The following is a 24,044-nucleotide window of genomic DNA, read 5'->3' as shown; positions in this document are numbered from 1 at the left end:
GATCGATTATGGAAGGTGAGACGGGTGGTAGGAAGTGGGCCACACTAGCTTCTCTCTATGGGAGGCTCTCTTGCTTGGACGTTTCTTGCTTGGAGAATGAGAGAGAGAGATGATGGGAGAGAAGTGATGGGAGAGAGGGATAGTGGAGTGACATGAGAGGTAAGGTGCTTATTGACTTTAGGGTACTTGTGTAAGGGATAAGTAAGGGTAGGGTAGGGTTGCTTGATGTGTTGAGTGATGGGTTAAGTGATGTAGTACTTGACTTGTACGTAATCCTTAATGGGATTGATTGATTGATTGAGGTGACATTCGGGTAGAGATTCTCTTAGGTTTTGCAACGCGTGGCGTTTTTCTCGAACTGAACGCGGGCCTATATCTCCTGGCCTGGGTATCGTCTCGGCGCAAGAGATACGGCATCGGAACAGCGACGACGGTGCGGTCACTAGGGTACTAGTCTCAGATTGAACCGACTCTGGAATACAGGACACGACTCAAGGTCGCTCGCAAATGCCGATAACCGATCGCGGGTCGCCGGAATTCGACCGGGAGGACCGCAGAGGCATACGGAACGGTACGGGATAGGATACGGGTCTCATAAGCTTGACCTAAAACTTACTGAGCCCCGAGAACTTTTCAATGGTAGAAGTTCAATTCACACTATTTACATTGGTGTGGTCCACTTGATCTTTTTATAGGCTTAATTTTTGGGTTAAAGCCATAAAATTATCTGGTAAAATGGATGAACGGATTGAATAAAATACATAAATGAAGGAGGGCCCCCATAGAGTTTACTCAGTACACTTAGGGTACTGAGTTCCTCAGTATGTAAGCCACTTCCTGACGCTCTTTGAACTCTGAGTTGTACGAATGGTTCAAAAGATATCAAGGTTACATGGCCCCATGGTTATGTATTTATTATATCCACAAAATTCATCCATATTTCGAGATCATTTCAGAGCATTATCAAAAAACCAAAAAATAATAATCATATCCAAAGATCAACTGGACTACACCACAAAAAGCAGCGGGGAAATTGATTTTCATTGTTAAAAATTTCATAGGGTCCACCATAATGTTTATTTACCATCCAATCTATTCATAAGGTCACAAAGACCTAAATGAAGAGGAAAAACAAATTTCATATTGATCTAAAACTTCTCTGACTCCTAAATATTGAGTGAGGCAAACTGAAAATGAAGCAGGGCAAACTAAAAATTGAGCGTGACAAACTAGAAATTGAGCGGGGCAAACCAAAATTTGAGCGGGACAAACTAGAAATTGAGCGGGGTAAATCGTAAATTGAGCTGGACAAACTAGAAATTGAGCGAGGCAAACAGAAAATTGAGCAGGGCAAACTAGAAATTGAGCGGGGCAAATTGAAAATTGAGCGGGGCAAACTAAAAATTGAGCGGGGCAAACTGAAAATTGAGCGGGGCAAACTAGAAATTGAGCGGGGTAAATTGAAAATTGAGTGGGGCAAACTGAAAATTGAGCGGTGCAAATTGAAAATTGAGCTGGAAAAACTAGAAATTGAGCGGGGGAAACTAGAAATTGAGCTGGGTAAACCGCAAATTGAGCAGAGCAAACTGAAAAATGAGGGGGGCAAACTAGAAATTGAGCGGGGCAAACTAAAATTTGTAAAATCCTGTTTGGTGGACCATGAAATTGTAATCAACGGACCAAATTCACAACGAATGTCATTCACTTGTACACATATATAAGTAAAATGTCATATGTAAATGGTGTATATGGACGAACGACATAGAAAAATGCATGCATCAATGTGGGGCCCACATTTTTAATGGATTTCAAAATCCATGAAAATCCTTCATGGACCAAATGCATGCATTAGTTTGCCTCGCTCAATTTCTAGTTTGCCCTGCTCAATTTTCAGTTTGCCCCGCTCAATTTCTAGTTTGCCCCGCTCAATTTTCAGTTTGTCCCACTCAATTTCTAGTTTGCCCCGCTAAATTTTCAGTTTGCCCCGCTCAATTTCTAGTTTGCCTCGCTCAATTTTCGGTTTGCCCCGCTCCATTTCTAGTTTGCCCCGCTTAATTTTCGGTTTGCCCTGCTCAATTTCTAGTTTGCCCCACTCAATTTTCAGTGTACACTTGTAACGCCCCGAATTTTCAGGAGCCGAGTAGGAACTCGGCTCCCGAATTCTCGGGTGCCACGTATGCCCTAATGAGCTCTAGATTCCAATGCATTTATGTTTATTATTAGCAATGACGGGTTTATCAAACTATAAGCATGAGGATACATTTAATGAACAACAATAGGTACACAATTTATCATGCATAGGATACATTTAATAAATAGCAAACAACATAGAATCCTAAACACTATTGTTAATGCAAATGCATAGTTATGATATGATGCATACTCCTCTCAAACCAACACTCCCTTAAGTGACGACATCTTACGTTCGCAATGAACCAACACTCCCTCAAAAGTGACCTTGACTGCATAATCGCCAACAATAATAAATGCAATGTCATGGAACATGTTAGCCAGGTTGATTAGTTAAGTTTATTCATTTAGCAGGTTAGGGAAATCGGAATACCCTAATGGAGTTATTGCCCTAACCCGATCATGCGACTTAAGGGCCGTGGTCATGTGACTCTCGCGACTCTTAGCCCTATATTGGGGTCGTCAATCCCGAAAAGTAGTATAAATATAGACGAAACAGATTGGAACTTAAATGTCATACTCGTGGTCACTATAGGGAGGTTATCACCCTAACACAGGCCGACAACACGGGTACAATGTCCCATACCACCGTTCCCGGCTCACGTCACCCTAGCGTAGGACGACAGCACGGGCATAGTGTTTCATACCACCATCCCCAATTCATTAGACTTTGTGGGGCATAAATTATAGTTAATAAATGAGCGCGATGGTCTTACGATACTTCAGGTTTGTACAGGCGTGACCAAACATGGTTAACGTACGAGGATGATCGACTAGTAATCAATGTGCCCCGACGGGCTAAACCGTAACTAATCGGCCTGAGAACATTGCCTCGTATAGTCCAACTACGGCCAATAACCTACGGTTCAACTATTCGGGCCAGATTCACTCATGGATAGGTCCAATAAGGACCGCCCAAGGAATTCCAAGTAATCGGCCGATCCATAGGAGAATATACAACAATTTACAACAAAATATGGATTCCTTGAATGTAATTCATATATGATAGACACAATTTCCGTATAATCAGTACATGAATAGTCACACACAAAGTTCTACTCAAATTTACAGGTTCTACATAACATATTCCAGCCAATACAATTATGTGGACAGGCATATAGCAATGCACTAAAATAAATCTTCCGTAGGTCAACATACATCATATAATTCAGCCATGCATTGAAAATCCAAACAAGTGACTCGACCCAATCAACCAATCCTCATCATTACATGCCTACACTCAAGCATATTCAATCACAAATTCAGGAAATCAGAGAATCAAACATCAAACAGCAATTCATGTCTTCTTTCTAAGCAAATTAACTCCAAATCAGGGAATCAACAGTAAATCAACAACAATTTGGGAAAAATCAAATACTTGCATCCTACACGACATGCAAATCATTAAGTCATATGATTGGAATATTAGGGTCTCATCCCTTTTTATAATTTTAGTAATTTCTAGTCCCTTATCCTAGTTATGTAACTCAAACATAAATTCAGCCACATGCACAGACAATTCACCAATCACGTTCATTAAACCTACTATAGGTACAATAATCGGTCGCCTAAAGGTAATGGTCTGCACTTATTCTTGGCCGGAGGTTACTGAGATTGTCTTAGTGTTGCCGGGTTCGCAAGCTCGAGGTGTCGAGGCCCTGCATTGCATAGAACGGAAGATAAGACACATGCATGTTGTAAAAATTAGGAAAGATGTAATTTGGAACCCCATCTTACCATAGATGGGTTGGAATCCCACTCCAACAACGATTGGAGTTGGCGTGGAGAGGTGAAAGTGCCAGGGTTTCAATATCTCAAGCTCCAAGCTTGCACGCAGCATTAGAGGAGACCCTTCTTTCTCCTCTGACGCAGGGATGAATGTGATGAGTTCGATCACCGTCTTCCTCAAGAGGATAACTACTCCGAATCCACGGAGCTTCTCTGGACTTCTCACAGAGACTTCTCGAATCCACGAGGAAAGAAAGCAGAAAATAGAAATAAATTCTAATAAATTCGAAATTGATTAATGAATTCCAATAAAAGAGTTCACAATCCTTTAAATAGAGATACCAAGCAATGGGAGAGAAATCAGAAGCAAATTACAACTAAAACTCCTAGAATTCGCGACTTACTATAAATAGTAAATTTACTATTTATAAATGGTTATGATGTCTACTAGTGCGCAAGGTTTTCGGCCAAAAATAGTAAGTGTCCTATTTGGCTTCACCAAACCGTTCTCCTAATTATTCTAAGCTCTTTTCACGTTGGACGCAACTCCTAAAGCCCGACGGATGAAGAGTTATAATCAAACTAAAACTTATTATTTATAGTAAAACGAAATTAAAACAGGGAAACGACCGTCGATCCAGGGGTATTTCACAAATGCGGCTTGTGCAACCCTGCATAGCAGGGTTGGTTGGCTAAAGTAGCTCGTTCTACTGCAAAATCATGTATTTTATGCTCGATAACTCATTTCAGATTGTGAGATACGCCCGATCTAAGGTCCGACGGTCCGGATCACTTCTGTCGTCGACCGGGCCTTTTTTGATCCATCTTGGCCATGAAACTCCACGACCCGCTCTACATCAACCTCCCTTGCTCTCTCTCTCTCTCTCAGCTGCTGGAGTTTATAGGAGTGAGAGAGAAAGTGCTGGATATTTATATCAAGAATTTAATTCCGTTAACCCTGCAGTTTGGTGAAATTCCTCCAATGACCCTGTGGGCCCATTTTTGATTATTGGGGCTGCCCTGATGGCCCCCTTACCCATCTAATTTATGGGATAGGTGCCCCATGGCCTGATGAAGGCTATGCAAAGTTTGACGGCAAACGGATGCTGGGTTTTGCCACAATGGTCCGATTTGCGATTAATGGTCACAGTTTCTCGATCGGGGGTCAAATTTGGCGGATGAGTGCCTGAAAATATCTTCAACCTATGGTACAAATTTAGGTGGAATCCGACAGCTGAAATGTCCTAATTTATTGTCTTAAGTGGCGGGCCATTTGCTTTAAAATTTAGATTTTTGGACAATATTAGGGAGAGTTGCATTTTACAAGTGCCGACAGGACGATGCAAATCGTCTGTTTCCAGGCATCGTTTGAGTCCATATTCCGTGATGGACCATAAGCCCAGTGAGACGTGCATTACTCTATAATTTTTGGAACTAGTGGCCCACTAACGAGCGACATAGAGCTTGTTCAGGTAATCGGAGCATTTTTGGAATAAATTGGGTATAGAGACTTCTTGAGCGCAGTGGTTGAGGCATGTATTAACTAAGTTCATGGTATGACCTATTCGAAATTAGTGAAAGTGGAGATTTGATCATGATCACTTTAAACCGCCTGTTTTAGGTTAAAAGGGTTACTGGGTTGATTTGGTTAATTAATTAAGGTTTGACACATAGCTGGCTCGACTTTGGGTAGTTTTTTTAATTTAGTTGCGGTTGTTTGATTAGTGAGTGGCAGGTTGGTTAGATTTGGAGTTCTATGTGAACGAATCATGGGGCTAAACTTGATGTTAAAGTGATCGGTTGGATTCATTGGTTTTATATGGTGGATCAATTTAATTGTACGGTTCTTTATCGGTACCAGCCACGTGTAAGCTCACCTTGAGCATCAAAGGTCCGTAAGTGATGATGTGGCTACTCATTAAAAAAAAATTTAAAGGATTTTTGTAAATCCAAAACAACGAAAATTTAGGGTGTTATAGCCCCGTTCAATTTTCAGTTTGCCTTGCTCAATTTTTAGTTTTCCCCGTTCAATTTTCAGTTTGCCCCACTCAATTTTCAGTTTATTCCACTCAATTTTCAGTTTGCCCTGCTCAATTTATAGTTTACTCCGCTCAATTTTCAGTTTGCCCCGCTCAATTTCTAGTTTACCTTGCTCATATTTTAGTTTGCTCTGCTCAATTTCTAGTTTGCCCCGCTCAATTTTCAGTTTGTCTCGCTCAATTTCTACTTTACCCCACTCAATTTCTAGTTTACCCCGCTCAAATTCCAGTTTACCCCAATCAATTTTCAGTTTGCCCCACTCAATTTCTAATTTGACTAGCTGGATTGGCTGGTGCAAGTTATGTGGGTCTTATCATGAGGTATGTATTACATCTAAACCGTCCATCCATTTGGTGAGCACATATTAAGGCTTGAGACTAAAAATAAGATAGATCTAACTATCAAGTGGACCACATTGTAAAAAGTAGTGGGGGAGTGAATGCCTACCATTGAAACCCTTTTAGGGGTCAGAGAAGTTTTGGATCAATATGAAATTTGTTTTTCCTTTTCATTCATGTCTTTGTGACCTTATGAATAGATTGGATGGTAAATAAACGTTATGGAAGACCCTAAAATAAATAGTATAGTGGGCCTTAGGAGTATTTTAATAGTGGATATCCAATCACTATTGTCTTAGCAAGGTGTGGTCTGCCTGAGATTTATATTCTTATCGTTTTTTGTATCAAGCCCTAAAATGATATGTAAAAATGAATGAACGAAATGGATGAAGCAAATATGTCATGGTGGGCCCACAGAGCACCGACCATCAGCCATTGGGCCCGTGGCAGTGGAGTAGCCAATCCGTTCCCCGGATGCGGATTAGGTAACGACAGGTTGAGTAGCGAGTAAGCAACTGAAGTGACGTCACCAAGTTCTATGGGCTCCACTATGATATATGTGTTATATCCACACCATTCATCCATTTTTAGATATCATTTTAGGGTATAAACCAAAGAATGAGGCAAATAAAAATATGTAGTGAACCCTACCAAAGAAAACAGTGGGGAGAGTGATTCCAACCGTTGGAACTATCCTAAGGCCCATCATAATGTTTATTTGAAATTTCAACCTGTTAAAAAGTTAAAAAAGACATAAAATAAGGGAAAACACAAATATCAGCTTGATCTAAAACCTTGTGGCCTTTATAGTTTTTAATGTTGGACGTCACTGTCCCACTGTTTTCTTTACTGGGGTCCACTGGAGATTTGGATTTAACTCGTTCTTTGGATATTGCCCTAAAATGATCTCTCCAAATGGATGATAGGTGTGGATACAAAACATACATCATGGTGGGGCCCACGAGCATCAGCGCTCGTCTTCGCACACCGGCCAATCCGCTTTCGAAAGGCTGGGGTATTTTGGTCCTCAAATGCTCGTCCGTAGGTCCACCATCTAAGTTGGTAAGTTAAGTCTCATATGCTTCATGAAAAATGCTGGATAAAAGGTGGCGTCTACGGTGATAAATTTCTCCAAAGTTTGAGCATATCCAAAGATTAAGTACACCATACCCACCGGAAACAATGGGAATTTGGACACTTACCATTGAAAACTTCTCGGTAGCCACATCAATTTGTGTTTTCCCTTCTACCATGTCGGTAGCAGGTTGGATGACAAATAATGGGTCCTATGAAGGTATCAGGTTGGATGACAAATAATGGGTCCTATGAAGGACTTGCTGTTCTGCAAGTCAACACTAACACTTGCGTGGTGTGACAAATTGGTATCTACATATGTTCTTTTTTTTTTTTTTTTCCACCAGCAATAGAAGCATCCATAGGGATGATACAGAACTGAAAGTTTCAAAAGCCAAAAACACCACGTACCCGTGACAGATACAACGATAGACTGGCTACAACATACCAACACAACAAAAATCCTAATATATTAAAAAGAAAACAATGCAAGCAGCAGAAAAGAAATATATAGCCTTCTATTATGTGATGTCGAGCGGGTCACGGATACTTTCATGTCCTAAATGGACCGGAGAAGGCCTGACCGGAGGTGGAAGTGATCAGGACCGTCCGAATATTAAAATAGGCATATCTTACCAACCGGAATGAGTTATTTGACATACCATATATGATTTTGGGGAAGGAGAAGCTACTTTAGTTACCCAACCCTACTATGCCGGGCTGCCTATGCCGAATTTGCAAGATTCTATCAGATCAACAGTTGCAAGTCCATTTTAATTTCATTTTTACTATTCTTAGTAAGTTTTAGTTTGATCATAACTCTTGATCCTTTGAGCTTTGGGAGCCGTGCCCAACATGAAAAGGGCATAGAAAAATTAGGAGAATAACGTGGTTAGGCCAAATTAGACACTATTTTTGGCCGAAAACAATAAAGTCCAGTAGAAATCATGACCGTCTATAAATAGTAAGTTTACCATTTATAGTAAGCCACATTTTTTTAGAGAGTTTGAGTTGGAGTTTGATTCCGAAACTTCCTAGGTTTGGAATCAATATTTAAAGGATTTCAAATTCATTTTTATCATCAATCAATCTTCATGGATTCGAGGAATTTTTGTGAGGAGTCCAAAGAAGCTTCGTGGATTTAGAGTAATTATCCCCTCGCGGAAGACAGTGATGAACCTCGTCACGTCCATCCCTGCGTCATTATGCGTGATTGTTTTGTATCCTGAACCAAATGTTGTAGATAATGGGCCAACATGTAGATGCATTGTGGCCATTACTGGTTCAATTGGATATACAGTATGCAGTTAAGATGAGGATCACTAATCAGAATTCAACAAAGAAAATGCATATCGTGATTTACATCTACAATTATCTCCTCATGCATGTCACCTTAGTCTTTCCCAAATAGTTGGTATTTCTATGGTGGATGACTACCTTGAGGACCACTGGATGGACGGTTAGAATTTGCTGACCATATAATCATATGCATAGAGTTCAGACAATAATTCTTACTATGCTGAACAGGACAATTGTGTATAAAGTTGGAATATTTAGTATGATTATTTTATCACAGAAAGGTGGGAGCACACCACCTGTAATTTTATTGATACTTGAAAATTATATACAATATATGGGGGCAAGACCAATTCCCTTTCACAAATTCTCATTAATACTTATCTATTACAACTCTCATAAAAGATGCTAACCATTAAAAGAAAAAAAAAAAAAAACACTGTAAAGCAGACAAGGTTACAACAATTATTAATTACTAATGAGTTACAACAATTATTGATTACTAATGACCTAGCTTTTCAAGAAACTTCTTCAATCTAACATCCCATAAAGCAACAGTTAAAAAAAGTCTTTCTTTCATCTCAACAAAGAAGCGGTAATAGGCAATCCTCCAAGATTTCTTGAGCACTAAAATGCCACAAAAGGCCCAAAAACCCACAGGAAATCCTAGTCCCATTGCAGTGTAAAACCAACGCATTTCATACTCTTTTTCATTTTCTTTTACATGATCAGTACTACCAGGAAGTGGACCTTGAGGTGTCTCATCGCCAGCACAGTTATCTATAAGAGGAGGTCCACAGAGTCCATTGTTGCCGATATAATTAGACGGATCTTCAAGTGTCTGGAGCTGATTTCCTAATGGAATTCTTCCCGACAAGTTGTTATATGACAAGTTCAAGTAACTTAGAAAAGTTAAATTTGAGATGCTCTGTCGAATTGTGCCTGAAAGCTGATTTTTAGAGAAATCGAGAGACTCCAGCAATGTCAATTTACCAATCTTATCTGGAATCTTTCTGGTGAAATGATTTCTAGATAAGTTTAAGACACGTAGTCCCAAAAGACTTGTGACTCCTTCAGGGATCTCTCCCGATAAGTTATTGCTTGAAAGGTCCATGCATGTAACCAGTGAAACTGTTCTTGTGTATTCACGTGTTTGCCCCTTCGAAGTCACAAGCAAGTTTTCCTCATAATACAACATTCTTGTCTGTATATAGGAAAGACAGCCATTTGGCTTTAGCTTATTTTTCATTGCAGTGAGATTTTCAAAACTTTGAGGAATTGTGCCAGATAAACAATTTTGTGCCACATCAAGGATTTGAAGAGAAGTTAGGTTTGATAGTTGCGGTGGGATGTTGCCAGTAAACATATTGGATCGTAAACTCAAAATTCTTAAAGCTGGAAAGCTTTTGCCAATCCAAGTGGGAATATGACCCGACAAATTATTGTATCCAAGGTCGAGAGTCTCCAACCTGGAACAGTTCTTCAAAGATGAAGGGACTTCTCCTGATAGGGTATTGTTGTTCAAGTGCATTGTTTGGAGTTGACTTAACAGACCCAAAGACATGGGTATTCCTCCTGATAACCTGTTCTTGCTCAAATCAAGTGCTTCAAGGGCTACACAATTACCCAATCTTGACGGAATGGTACCAGTTATATTGTTTTGGGAAAGATCAAGGACAACTAAATGTTTCAATTCTTCTATGGATGAGGGAATTATGCCACTGATTTGGTTATGTGCAGCAGAAAAGAATTCCATATAACGCATCGTGGATGTAAAATTTGGTGGGATTGGCCCAGAAAATTGATTGTTGGAGAAATCAAGTAGTGTGGATCCATTCAATATGCAAGGTACAGGGCCACTGAAACGATTGAAACTCAAATCAATGTAGACATAAAACTGCATCTTTAAAAGGTTGGGTAATTGGCCAGAAATCTCATTATTTGAAAGATTCAGTAAAAAAAGTTGGGGAGTTAAATCCCAAAACCAGGTGGGCATGATGTCAGAGATGCTTGTGTTTGAGAGATCTAATTTTGTTACGTATTTTTGTGTTCGTAACCAAGGAGGAAATCGAGGACCTAAATGAGATGATCCCAGCCTAATGGTCTGAAGCTGAAATGGAGGGACCCAATCTGGGTGTAGATCAAAAACCAAAGAATTGGAGGAAAAATGCAAGCCCTCCAACTTCTTGAGGTTTTCAAAAAGACTTTCAGACACATTTCCTGTCAAGGAATTGTCTGAGAGGTCAAGAGACGACAAGTTAGAACGTTTTCCTAAACTTGTTGGAATTGTCCCGTTCAATCGATTCTCCTCGAGCTCTAAAGATTTTAAGGAAGACAATCCTCCAAGAGCTGCAGGGATATTCCCATTCAACAGATTCTCACTGAGATCTAAATATTGTAAGGAAGACAATCCTCCAAGAGCTGCAGGGATATTCCCATTTAATTGATTCATACTGAGAAGTAAAGATTGTAAGGAAGACAATCCTCCAAGACCTGCAGGGATATTCCCATTCAACTGATTCCTTGAGAGATCTAAAAACACAAGGTTACTAATGTTAGCAATCCAGTTTGGGATTCTAGAGTTGAAATTGTTGTAACTAAGATCAAGGACGCGGAGAGATGTGAAATTAACAGAAGCAAGAGTTGGAGAAATATATGAAAGACCACACTGGAATAGTTTTAGCTCAATGAGGGAAGGAGACATGTTAATTACGTGCAGCCAATCATAGCTTGCCGTGGAAAGGTTCACATAAGACATGTCGAGGTACTTGAGAGAAGTTAGGTTTGTCAACCACCACAGGTTTTCGGAACTCAGGGAGGGGTAATAATCTGAAGTTAGGTAAAATGAAGAAAGCTGCAAGGAAATGAGGTGAGAGAGGTTTCCAAGCTGATGAGGGATTCTCCCACTGAACCCTGCTTCTGACAAGTTCAAATGCCTCAACTCCTTCATGGAACCCACAAACTGTGGAATTGGGATACCATTAAAAGCATTGTAGGTCAAGTCCAACAACTGAAGATGCTTCAGTTCAACCACAGCTGGATCAATTCTGTCACTCAGGCCCAAACGACTGCAGTCAAGATGAACAACGTACTGTGTTTTGTTGTTGCAGGTAATTCCTGTCCAATTGCAGCAGTCTGAGGTATCATCCCAAGAAGAGAGACGACTGGAGGAATCGTTGAGAGACTTCCGAAAGGTGGTGAGAGCTTTTCTCTCCCAATCCAAACAACCACTCACCTTCCAATATCCTCCGCAACGTATTAGTATATTTAAAAGAAAGAGGGAAATAAGAAAGCCTCTTCTCTCCATCCCTTCTCTCTGTGCTGTAGAGAAGAAAATAGCTACTTTGCTGATTTCTCTCTTCGCTGTCCTTGATTTATAAGATTTGAAGGAGAGCAGACTAGGTGAGACCCCGGTCTCACCCAAGATGGTGCGGCCCTTATCTTCAGGTTACCGTGGGGCCCACATCGATGGATCTATTATTGATCCACGCAGTCCATCCGTTTTTTCAGATCATTTTAAGCAGATCAAATTATCATGTGTACTATACCATAATAAACAGTGGTTATTGACCATTAATGGGCCACGAAAGTAGTTATTATTATTATTATTATTATTATTATCAAGCTGATATTTGTTTGTTTGTTTGTTTTTTTTTCCCTTCATCCAGGCTTATGTGACCTTACCAACAGATTTGATGGTAAATAAACGCTATGGAAACATTAAGTTGCACCCTAAGATGTTTTTAATGGTAGGAGGGTCAATTACCACTGTTTCTTATGGTATGGTCCACCTGAAAATTGGATCTGCTTAATTTTTGGAATAATAACATAAAGTTATCTGGAAAAACGGATGGACGTCATGGATAGATTATACATACATCAAGGTGGGCCCCATGGTAAACAGACGGTAAGGGCGGCACCTATTGATCAATGAGGTCGGGGTCTCACCTAATCCGTTCTCGATTTAAGTATCTAACCATGATGCTAGTTAACCACCATTTTCTTCTAACACGTGCTATTCATATTTTGATTATCCAGACGTTCAAATTTTAAGGCACGCTGTGATATCTGTATTTTATTGGCATGCAGGTTTTTCTGCCTTTTGATTTCTGTCTGCTTGGGGCAGAATAGTCTCATCTTCTGTACAAGTATTTGTTTGGGTGATGTTGGTATATATTTGGAACAGGTTGTTCTGTACAACCACCGCTGTGCTAGAAGATGTACGTTTGAGATTCTGCATGCCCCCTCTTTGTTTGTGTGTGTCCTACTAGCTAGATGGAATTGTCTCCTGTTAGGCAGGCTTGAGAGGAGTGTGCTGCTGCATGCCCCCTCTACAGCACCGTAGCTGCTGCGTGGTACTGGGACGCGGATTGCGTACTGAGTAACTCAGCACGCTAACCATACTGAGTAAACTCTGTGGGGTCCACCATGATTTACATATTTTATCCACTCTGTCCATCCATTTTAGAAGATAATTTGAGGGCTCTGGACCAAAAACAAAGTATATCCAAATCTCAAGTGGGCCTCACCATGGGAAACAGTGTGAATTAAAATTACACCGTTGAAAATTTCTTAGGGGCCACAGAAGTTTTGGGTCAATCTGTTATTTGTGTTTTCCTTTCATCCATATTTGTGTGATCTTATGAACAGGTTGGATGACAAATAAACATCACTGTGGGGCCTACCAAGGTTTCAACGGTGGAAGTCATTATTCCCACTGTTTCCTGTGGTGTGGTCCACTTGAGCTCTGTGAATGCTTTAATTTTCAGCTCAACCACTAAAATTAGCTGGAAAAACAGATGTACGACGTATATAATCCACACACATTCATGGTAGGCCCAACTGAGTTTACTCAGTACGTTAAAAGCGTAATGAGTAACTCAGTACGCAATCCGATTTCGTGGCATTGACGCTGACGGAAACGGATTGGCTACTCCCTGTGTTTGGTGATCTGTCGGCCCACCATGATGTATGTATTTCATCGATGTTGTTCATCCATTTTTACAGATCATTTTTAGGCTTGATACAAAATATTAGAGGGATAAAAATATCAGGTGGACCACACCACAGGAAAACAATAATGATTAGATATCCTCCATTAAAATCCTCTTCAGGCTCCAAATTGGGTCGGATCTGATCGGATCGGATCCATTCGGATCGGGTTTCGGATCGGATCGGTCCAGATTGACCATGATCTGATCCCGATCCGAAAATCATTCGGATCTAAAATGCCTAACTCGATCTGTACTGATCCAGGCCGTCGGTTCGGTTAGGATTGGGTCGGATCCACCGGATCGGATCAGTTTTGCCCAACTCTAGTCGTGGCCTTTTGATGAATGGCTGGGTTATTTCACTTGTCTAACTTGTACACTTCGCAAAGTTGTCATTTCTTCGTTTCAATGAATTCTTTATCTTTTCAATTTTTCTATGGTGCAGTGCCTTCAAATTCTCATGTTTATCTTAAGATATTATTATTATTATTATTATTATTAAAGACTTTAAATTCATGTGTTTGTCTTAAGATTTATTTTATTTTATAAAAGACTTTAAAATTCATGTGTTTGTCTTTATAAGATTTATTTTAATTTATTAAAAACTTTAAATTCATGTGTTTGTCTTCAGAATTTTTTTTATTAAAGATTTCATATTCATGTGTTTGTCTTGAGAAATTTTTTTAATAAAGACTTTAAATTTATGTGTTTGTCCTAAGACGTTTTTTATTCAGAGGAGAAAAGGACGTTTAATTGTGAAATAATAAGAAGCATTCTTCTTCTTCATCTTCATCAGCACCATCTTACTTCTTCTTCTTTTTTTCTTTTTTCTTTTTTTTAAAATAATGGATTTCCATTTAATATTGTTATAACAACAATTCTTTATTCATCTGTCATGATTTATTTATTTTTGACGCAGGGAAGGGTGTGATAAGGAAGACCACCGTTTACTTCAGGTGTGTAAAATGTTGAATCCACGAGGCTATTCTTAAATGCACAAGAAAGAAAAGGAAAATCAAATTTTTTATTAATGAATAATAATCTTTAAATCTCCGATTATATAGCTTATAAAGAAATATAATGTAACACCCCAAACTTTTCAATACTCGAGTATTCAAAATTCTCGAGTGTTACTATGAAATTTAACTTATTATGTACATGTGTACGATACCAATCTAGCTATTCTAACCTTACATCTATTCTCCAACACGAATATAACCGCTGAGAACAATCTCCATTCATAGATCAAGCCATCTAACCGTTGATTTTAAGATAAGATCATTATATACCAAAGTATTCTCACTTGTCTATCATAACCTATTGTTCAGTCAACTATTCACCACTAGGTAAAGATATCTAACCGTCCACTCCGAGTTTGGACCACCTGATAGTAAACTAACTAATTGATCTCTACATCTGCACTCGTACACATATCGAATTGATATTCTGATCTGTTGATCTCGTTCACCTCTTATGAATATACTTACCCCACCATCAAAACTACAATTTGAGAAATTACACATGTGGACAAGTCACTTAAATCTAACAGTATACATGTTCTGCGCCTTAATCACTCTAAAAACCCACTTGTGATCATCCAGTTATAAAAATGACCATACACCCATTTACATATATGATCAGAGTACTAATCATCAAGTTTTTTTATTCTTAACATGTCATCTGGCCATCCATTATGTCGGTTGATATATGTACATTCCCTTAATTAATTTGGTGAATAATTCTTTATTCATAATGATTTAGATATAAGTTCTTTTATAGAATTACTTAGAAATGTGCTTCTAACCATGTAGAACCATTAGATTTTCTAAAACTCTCATATCAACAATAATTACGAAAATGTCATTAACCTAGACCCTTGAATTCTAGATCACATGGTTCTCACTATCTGTTTGATGTGAAATTTTATATCATGCGTATGTATCATAAATTAACCATACATATCAAATTTCAGCCTTTAGATCAATGTAAAAGTGACCCAATTGATAAATCAACCCTTTAACTATTGATTTTGGTGTCCATTAGGTGAAGAAACCTCCTGGGTAGTCATTGTAGGATATTTCCCTTCATATGAACGACTTGGATTGCTTATAATATGGACCAAGTGTGAAATATGAAGACCCCACTTTGATAGGCTTTCCCTTAGGTGTGAAGTTATCCTTTCGAGGTTTACCAACTCTTTATAAATCTGGATCTTCTGATTTAACCACTTCCTATCGTCAATAGTAACTCGAATTTAAACCACACTTTGTCCTTGTATGACTACCATATCATACAAAATTTATACCCCGATTTATGATCCTACATCGTTAAATGATGACCACCTTGACTCCAATTCCTTTCTTTTGGTGCAAAAGGTGAAATTTTAGATTTAGGCTTCTTTTACCATTATTAACCATCAAATTTTGTCCAATCCTGTTCCTATCCTGACTACACATTTCTCCCAAAATTGGGCCCAGATCATTAAGTGTGGACCGTTAATTGAGAGTTTCATGGCCAAGATGGATCATAAAAAGGCCGATCGATGACAGAAGTGGTCCAGATCGTCGAACCTTAAATCGGGCGTATCTCGCAATCTGGAATGAGTTATCGGACGTAAAATATATGATTTTGGGGTATAACGAACTACTTTAGCCACCCAACACTATTATGCGTGGTTAATTACACAAGCCGGATCTGCGAAATACCGCCAGATCGACATCCGTTTCCCTATTTTAATTTCATTTTTACTACAAGTAGTAAGTTTTAGTTTGATTATAACTCTTCATCTGTTGGGCTTTAGTAGTTGCGCCCAACGCGAGAAGTGCTTAGAATAATTAGCAGAATAGTTTGGTGAAGCCAAATAGGACACTTACTATTTTTGACCGAAAACCTTGCGCACTAGTAGACATCACAACCGTCTATAAATATTAAGTTCACTATTTATAGTAATTTGTGAATTCTAAGAGTTTTCGTTATAGTTTGATTCTGATTTCTCTCCCATTGCTTAGTATCCCTATTTAAAGGCTTGTGAACTCGTTTTTTTTTTTTTTAATTTTAAGGAACACTCATTGTATTCATTTGTGGGAAAATTACAGTATTTTGGGAAAACCACGGGGAATAAAATGGCCCCGATGGATCCTATCATGCAGACCTATACAATTTCGGTTTCTCTAATGGAACCTAGCCCAACCTTATCTAGAAAGATCAGCCCTCTAATCAACGGAGGGAGATGACGCGCCTCACTATACCAATGGCTCTGTTGGCACTCGCTACCTTCATGCGCCAACCCATTGGCTTCCCTTCTGATGTGTACGAATTGGTAAAGCCCAAGGCGATTAAGGGAAGAAATCTGAGTTATCCAATGCCTCCATTTCCAGCCAGCTTCGGACTTGTGGTTCAACGCATTTACAACCACACTAGAATCTGATTCGACCACAACCTTCTCGAGGCCTTGGCTGGTGTAATACAACAGGCCCTCATACATGGCTCTCAGCACAGTAGGCCCTCATACACAACTCATTTAATTGATTCATTAATCAAATTACGAATTTATTAGAATTTATTTCTATTTTCTTGCTTTCTTTCCTCGTGGATTCGAGAAGTTTTTGTGAGGAGTCCAGAGAAGCTCCATGGATTCGGAGTAGTTATCCTTGAGGAAGACGGTGATCGACCTCATTATGTTCATCCCTGTGTAAATTGGTATCAAAGCAAAGACTCCCCTCGGGTCGATGGCAAACAACGAAGGTATGAACCAAAATTCAATGGACGTTGATACAGGGATTCACTATCTTTCGGAAAGAATGGAAGCTTTCCACCAGGAGAGTCAATTGACCATGCAAGGGTTGCAGACAACCCTCGACAGTCTTGCAGATGCGCTGCTTCGGCACCGAGCCCTAGGCGATGCTCCACCGCCTATAGTTACTCTATCGCCCGTGGTTGCTGTACGACACAACTCCAATTTCCGTAGAGCACTACCAGTGATAAATCGTAGGGCTACATTAGATGATTCAAGTTCTAGCAATGAAGATCTTAATGAAGGCTTTGCTCGACAACTAATCTATGGAGGCGATCATCTAGATCGTGCTGAAAGATACTATTGAGTTAAGGTCGAACTTTCTAATTTTAATGGTTTATTACGCATATAAGATTTCTTTGACTGACTAGCCAAAGTAGAGAGATATTTTGATTACGTGGAAATAACAGATCATAAAAAGGTGAAATTGATAGCATTTAAATTAAAATTCAGTGCTTCTGCATGGTGGGAGCAATTACAACTCTCACGTGCCCGACAAAACAAGGCGTCCATCTCATTATAGCCACGGATGAGACGCCTTCTTTAATCGCGATTCTTCCCCCATGATTACGGGCATATATTATTCTATCAATACCAGAATTGCCGACAAGGAAATCGAACCGTCACAGATTACACTGAAGAATTTCAGCAGTTGTCAATACGAAATGATCTGTCAGAATCTAAATCACAGAAGGTAGTATGGTTTATAGGTGAGTTATGATCGATAATTCAGGATTGAGTTCAGATGCACCCAGTCGGGACCGTGGATGAAGCAGTTCAGTTGGCAGGTAGGGCAGAAACGCAACTTGCATGGTTTTTGCTCACAAGGATCGCCAGGCTGGTAGCAGAACAGTGTGGTTTCTGCTTTCAGAATAGCACCACATGCACCCCGCTTGCGCCAGTCATTGTACGCATGCACATGAGCACGGGTTTGTGTAAACCATGGAGTCTAGGTCATTTTTGAGTGATGCACACGATGAACGGTTCAGATCATGAAAGTGGGCCCTTCTTAGTGGGTCACATTCGGTTGAAAATGAACACTGTCCATCTGTCTGTTTTGGTAGAAGAAAAATCAAAAGGAGGGAGAAAATCTCCTTTTCTTGGTTGGCTCAGTCAAACTCATTTGACCGAGTAGCCTAACTCAATGCACATTGGGTGTGCACCATCTGTCCACACGCACCACATAGGCTGGGGTCCACTGTGATTATTTTGATCGAATCCATGCCGTCTATCGAGTTTTGCTTGCCTTATTGGGACATCTGGCAAAAAATGAGGTAGATCTAAGGCTTAGGTGGGCCATACTCTTAAAATTCTAGTTCTAATAGTGGATTCCTGTCAACCTTATAGTCGGATTTAGGTTAGAATGAGGGTGAACGTTCAAGTAAGCTAGGTTAGTGTCCATACTAGGTTAGGTGACACGATAACACCCGAGTATTGATATGTTCAGGGTGTTACAATTTACCCCCCTTAAAAAGAATTTCATCCCCAAAATTCAGTACTTCTACTTAAATGGGATGAGGATAATCTATTTTACCATGTCCCTTAGCATTCACCACCTTTCCCATGAAGTATGTTTGTATGCTCAATTGTTCGTGACTGACTACTAAGACTGGGGTTATTACAATATACCCCCCTCAAAGATGAATCTTGCCCTTGAGATTCGGCAATGCTTGCCCCAATTATTAATGGTATGAATACTAGGGTTATCCTAATCATGTACCTTATTTCGAATATGTCCAAGTGTACTATTACAACTTGGTTTTGACAAGTTATATCTAAAATTTCCCAGAACTATTATTCCTTTATTCTAACAATTCAACCAATGTATATATGTTCCCCTAGAGATTGAAAATCTTTTTAGTATCTACCTAGGACTAGAGATTTATTTCAATGCCTAAAACGTCAGAATTCCACATAGTATTTACTAGGTTTAAAAGTTCATTTAGGTGACAACTAATAATGATATTACGTCCCTTATTTTTTCTTTTACTTTTAATGGTACTTTCCCTGCTATCTAAAGTACAATATAATTATCAGTTTTCAGTGCTTGAGCTAACATGAACGGATGGTTGTAGTAGGTTTGAGTCTGATAGATTGATCCTCTGCATGCGCAGAACAGAGGACTTATTATATCATTTCATAACTCTAGTAAATCTCGATCTTCTACCTAATCAGGACATTGAGATCATTAGAATTTGCTAGGATATGAAATTTGGATCAAACAATGCAACTTCACTTAAATATGGTTCCATTAACCCGTGATCCTAATTATTCTAGACTCTCGGAGAATATTATGTGATCATCTATTTTCATAACATATAAGTCTATGGGGTTCATTACGCTTTCATTGCGCACTCTGATAATATAAGTGCTATGGGAAAATTTTAGGACCGTGATTTTCTACATGGAATCTGAGTTTAAAAGTTGCCAAATTCACATAGGATTTCAAATCTAGTCTCGGTATGCTTAGTCTAGGGTTGGAAATTTATCCAAAAGTCTAACCTCACCTTTAGTTAACCCTAAGTGATGTGAATTATCGTTTCTAACTAATGAGATGTATTAGGGAATTCAAATTATAATTCCTAACATGATTCTTAAGTTTAGGGAACGTTCACGTCCGATCTAATGTACAATGTGATGGGTAAGGAATTCCCCACAAAGCCTAAGTTTGATCCATTTGCTGATTATTATAACAATGTTATTCCTAACTATAGAATTTTAGGAAAGTTCATATCCTGGATTTTCAGAAAATTTTCATTTGAAAGTCAAGTATAAGGAATGTCCTTGTCTAGCCTTACGTACATCATAGTGAGAATTTATCCTCCCATGATACCTAGGTTTAATTTTTAAGCTCAAATGACTAAACATAAAATTTTCAAGGGAACTTAAATTCATTTCTAAGTTTTACAATTATCCAAACAATGTTCTAGGGACCCTAACATTTTGAGTTTCTATATCCTCAATTTTTATTTTATTTATTTATTTATTTGATTTGTTCGAACGGCTATACTAATAATTTCTAAGGGGACTTCAATTTGGGTCTCTAGATTTTCCAAAATTTCCTAAGTCCAGGTGAGATTCAACTAGGTTCAAATCTATAATTTCAACATTCTAATTTGAGACTTTTAAGGTTTATATAAGTTCATTTTCCAAGGCCTGGTTTGTCTAAACTCGCTCTGATACCAACTTGTAACGCCCCAGTTTTCGAAACCCTACCTTGGACACAAGCAAGTTTGGTCTAGCTGGGCTGGTTTGGGCCAAGTCCGGCTAAAATAACTTGAACCCTACCTTGGCTAAAAAAATTGATTGAGCCATGCATGTCAAGACTAAGCCCGACACACAAGCCACCCTTACCGACAATCACATATGAGAAATATGTGACTCAAAATAAAACAATTCAAATGGGGGGCCTTAGTATAGATGGATCATAAACTGAGCACATGAGAAATATGTAACTCAAATTAAACTGTCCATATAGTGTACCCCACTTTAGATGAATCATAAACCAACATAAAATTGTGAAATGATATTTTATTTATTTGATATGTGGATGCTTGATGGATAATACCTGATATATTTAATTTCAATTTCAGAGGAGCACATTATTTTTGAAATAGAGTTCAAAGTTGTTCCATGTTAACATGTGTTAACCAAAATGAGTTAAGAATTTGTACGGAATAAAACTACTTTTTCTTAATAATTTGTATTATGGTGGTTTTTAGGCATCATCCAAGAAGTCACACCTGTGGGACCAAATCATTTAGCCCTGAGTCGAGTCAGGGATAAAATCTGCCAAATTCACCTGAATCAAGGGTAACTTGTGATCGGGTAAACTAGTTGTGGGAGTTTTAAAACCATGCTCACAGCTCTCAGCCTTACTAGCTAGTGACATGATGGATCTTCAGCAAGTCAGACACTAACACTTGCATAACACTTGCATGGTGTGACCATTGATACCTACACTACATGGCCGTTTGTTATCTGTGTTTCTTTTGTGCCCTTATCCAAATGGTTCAGATAATGGGACACCATGTAGATGCATGATGACCATTACTTGTAACCCTAAGTTCTATGGGGCTCACCGTGATGTCTATGTTGTATACTCTCCAACCATTGGTTCTGGTAGATCATGATAGAACAATATGAGCTCTAAAAGCATACATATTTAGTACCGATCATGTGTGGCTCGGTCAATGAGTGGGTAAGTTGGCCTATTTGGACAAGCATGTTAACACAGACCCAATTGAGACCCGGCCTAGATCTTGCAGATGCCTGCCACGTTGGCATGTGTATTGTGATTTACACCTACAATCTCTCATACAGATCGCTTTATTCTTAATATTGCTTGGTATTTCTATGGTGGATGACCATGTTGAGGCCCAGTAGATGGCTGATCAGAATCCACTGACCATATAATGATATGCACAAAGGTCAGATGAAGAATATTTCATACTATGATGAACATGACAATTGTTTGGAGAATGCAAAGAATGTCAATGCATTGGACTTTAACTAAACTCTCTACGTATGACAATGGTTCAACTTGCCAAATCATTAAATAGGTGGGTCTTTTTCTTTCTTTTAAAATTTTTTTTTTTAATTTTTTTTTTTTTTTGGGATTCACCAGCTATATATTGATAATGGAAAATGTACATGTTGGAGATGGGCGGGTCCCACAGACAGACAGGCCACACCTATCATGTGGAAAAAAAAAAAAAAAAAAAACAGAGGAAGAGAAAAAAGATGAAGAGGCTGAAATTCGCTGATGGGAAGGAGATAACAGGCAAAAGCCTCCATCAGGAGCTGAGGAAAGACACCCAAAATTGTAATAAATGGACACAACCAAGAAGAATGGGCAGGAAAATGGCAGAGGCCGCCCCCAGCGTGAGGCGAAGGGAGACATCTGTATAAAGCAGGGTCAGCCGTCCCCTGTTTTGGGTTTGGATAGTCTGATTTGGCCAAGGTTTGATCTATCAAGAAGCATGAAACCTCTTATGGGCCTTGGAAGGTCATTCGGAACAAGAAAGAGCATGTTCGGGGCACCCCCGCTTGCCAATTTGGCCAGTCCATCAGCTATAGAGTTACCCTCCCCGTATGTGAAACAGAAACGGGTGTTGAGGGCCTGGGTAAGCTGTTGAATTATTCCCGAATAGTACCATATGTTCCGGCTGTTGGATTTGTTGGTATTGGTCACATCCATACATTGAATATGGACCATGGACTCATTTCACTGACCATACGTTTCTCTTGCAGGTGTGCCTGATTGATGAGTAGAGTATCTGATGCATATAAAGTAAGAATATTTATTATAATAATAACAATAATAATAATAATTGTTATTATTACAGAAAGCTGGGAGCACACCACCTGTAATTTTATTGATACTTGAAAATTGTATACAGTAGTAGAGAGGGTAATAGACCAATCCCCTCCCCAATTCTCATTACTAAGCATTTTATTACAACTCCCATATTAAAAATAAAAATAAAAATTGCAAAGTAACCTAGATTACAACAATTATTAATTACTCATGACTTAAGTTTCCATCAAACTTCTTCAATCTAACATCCAGTAAAGCCACAATTACAAAAAAGTCTATCTTTTATTTCATTAAAGAAGCGGTAATAGGCAATCCTCCAAGACTTCTTGAGCACTAAAATGCCACAGAAGGTCCAAAACCCCACCGTAAATCCTGGTCCCATTGCAGAGTAAAGTCATGTTGCGAAGCACGCCAACAGCGCAGTGAGTCTAGATCCAAACTCAGGCCTCACCCACAAACGATAAGCAAGAAGAAATATAAAGTAGAAACAAATCAAAGCAATCCAAACAAACCATAAGACAAGATATACGTGGAAAAACTCCAAAACTAGGATAAAAAACCACGGATGCAAACTTTTACTATGAAGAACGAAGATTACAAGGTAATATACTAACCTCTCCCTTGGAAGAACATAGAAAATCCCTTACTCACACCTTAGAATTATTTTCCAATATTCACCTTAGCCCTAAAATAGCCTTAGGGACCCCAATTATAGTTTTGGCAACTTCCCTTTCTCACCCTTGCGAAAGGCGACTCAAAAATTCGCAATCCGCATCAGATTCGAAAACGAATCTGCGTAACCACGACCGGTCAAGCAGACCGCACGACCGGTCAAGCGGACCGCACGACCGGTCGAGCATGGGTCATGACCGGTCGAGCACCTCGGAACCAAAAAACTTATGCTCGCTGGACTTTGAATCGTATCAGTCCACGATTGGTCAAGCAGGGGCCACGACCAGTCGAGCAGGGCCCACGACCGGTCGTGCGGCCCCCATATGTGGCTCCACATCTCAACAATCTCTCACTTGGAGACACATCGCTATAAAACTTTGTCTTCTTCATCCGGAGTGCACCACCTCCTCGTCTTCAAGCCTGAAGACCAATTAAAGCTGAACAGAGCTTCATCTTCTCTAGTGTGACTGCCTTAGTCAACATATCCGCAGGATTCTCACTTATATGAATCTTCTCTAGAGCAATCGATCTATCTTCTAGTAACGAACGTATAAAGTAATATCTGATGGCAATATGCTTGGTCCTTGAATGAAAGGCTGAAT

General features: G+C 39.2%; 3 protein-coding genes across 3 annotated transcripts in view; all 3 read right to left on the bottom strand.

The window, feature by feature from the left end:
• LOC131224730 (uncharacterized) overlaps window positions 1–7,516 on the bottom strand; it is a 52,885-nt gene extending 45,369 nt beyond the window's left edge. Inside the window, exon 1 of the mRNA XM_058220048.1 lies at window positions 7,499–7,516. The gene's annotated coding sequence lies outside the window, so the exon portion shown is untranslated. The remainder of the gene's footprint in view (window positions 1–7,498) is intronic.
• Window positions 1–24,044, bottom strand: part of LOC131224724 (receptor-like protein EIX2) — a 190,394-nt gene that overhangs the window by 63,465 nt on the left and 102,885 nt on the right. The gene's annotated exons all lie outside the window — the stretch shown is intronic.
• Window positions 9,169–11,973, bottom strand: LOC131225082 (receptor-like protein EIX1). Its single transcript, XM_058220502.1, has one exon. It carries the CDS (start codon window positions 11,971–11,973, stop codon window positions 9,169–9,171), a length of 2,805 nt encoding a protein of 934 aa, XP_058076485.1.

The sequence above is a fragment of the Magnolia sinica genome, chromosome 14 (genome assembly GCF_029962835.1).
Source record: "Magnolia sinica isolate HGM2019 chromosome 14, MsV1, whole genome shotgun sequence".
Classification (NCBI taxonomy): Eukaryota; Viridiplantae; Streptophyta; class Magnoliopsida; order Magnoliales; family Magnoliaceae; genus Magnolia; species Magnolia sinica.
The sequence above is the reverse complement of the archived record's forward strand: the minus strand, read 5'-3'. Positions and strand labels throughout refer to the sequence as shown.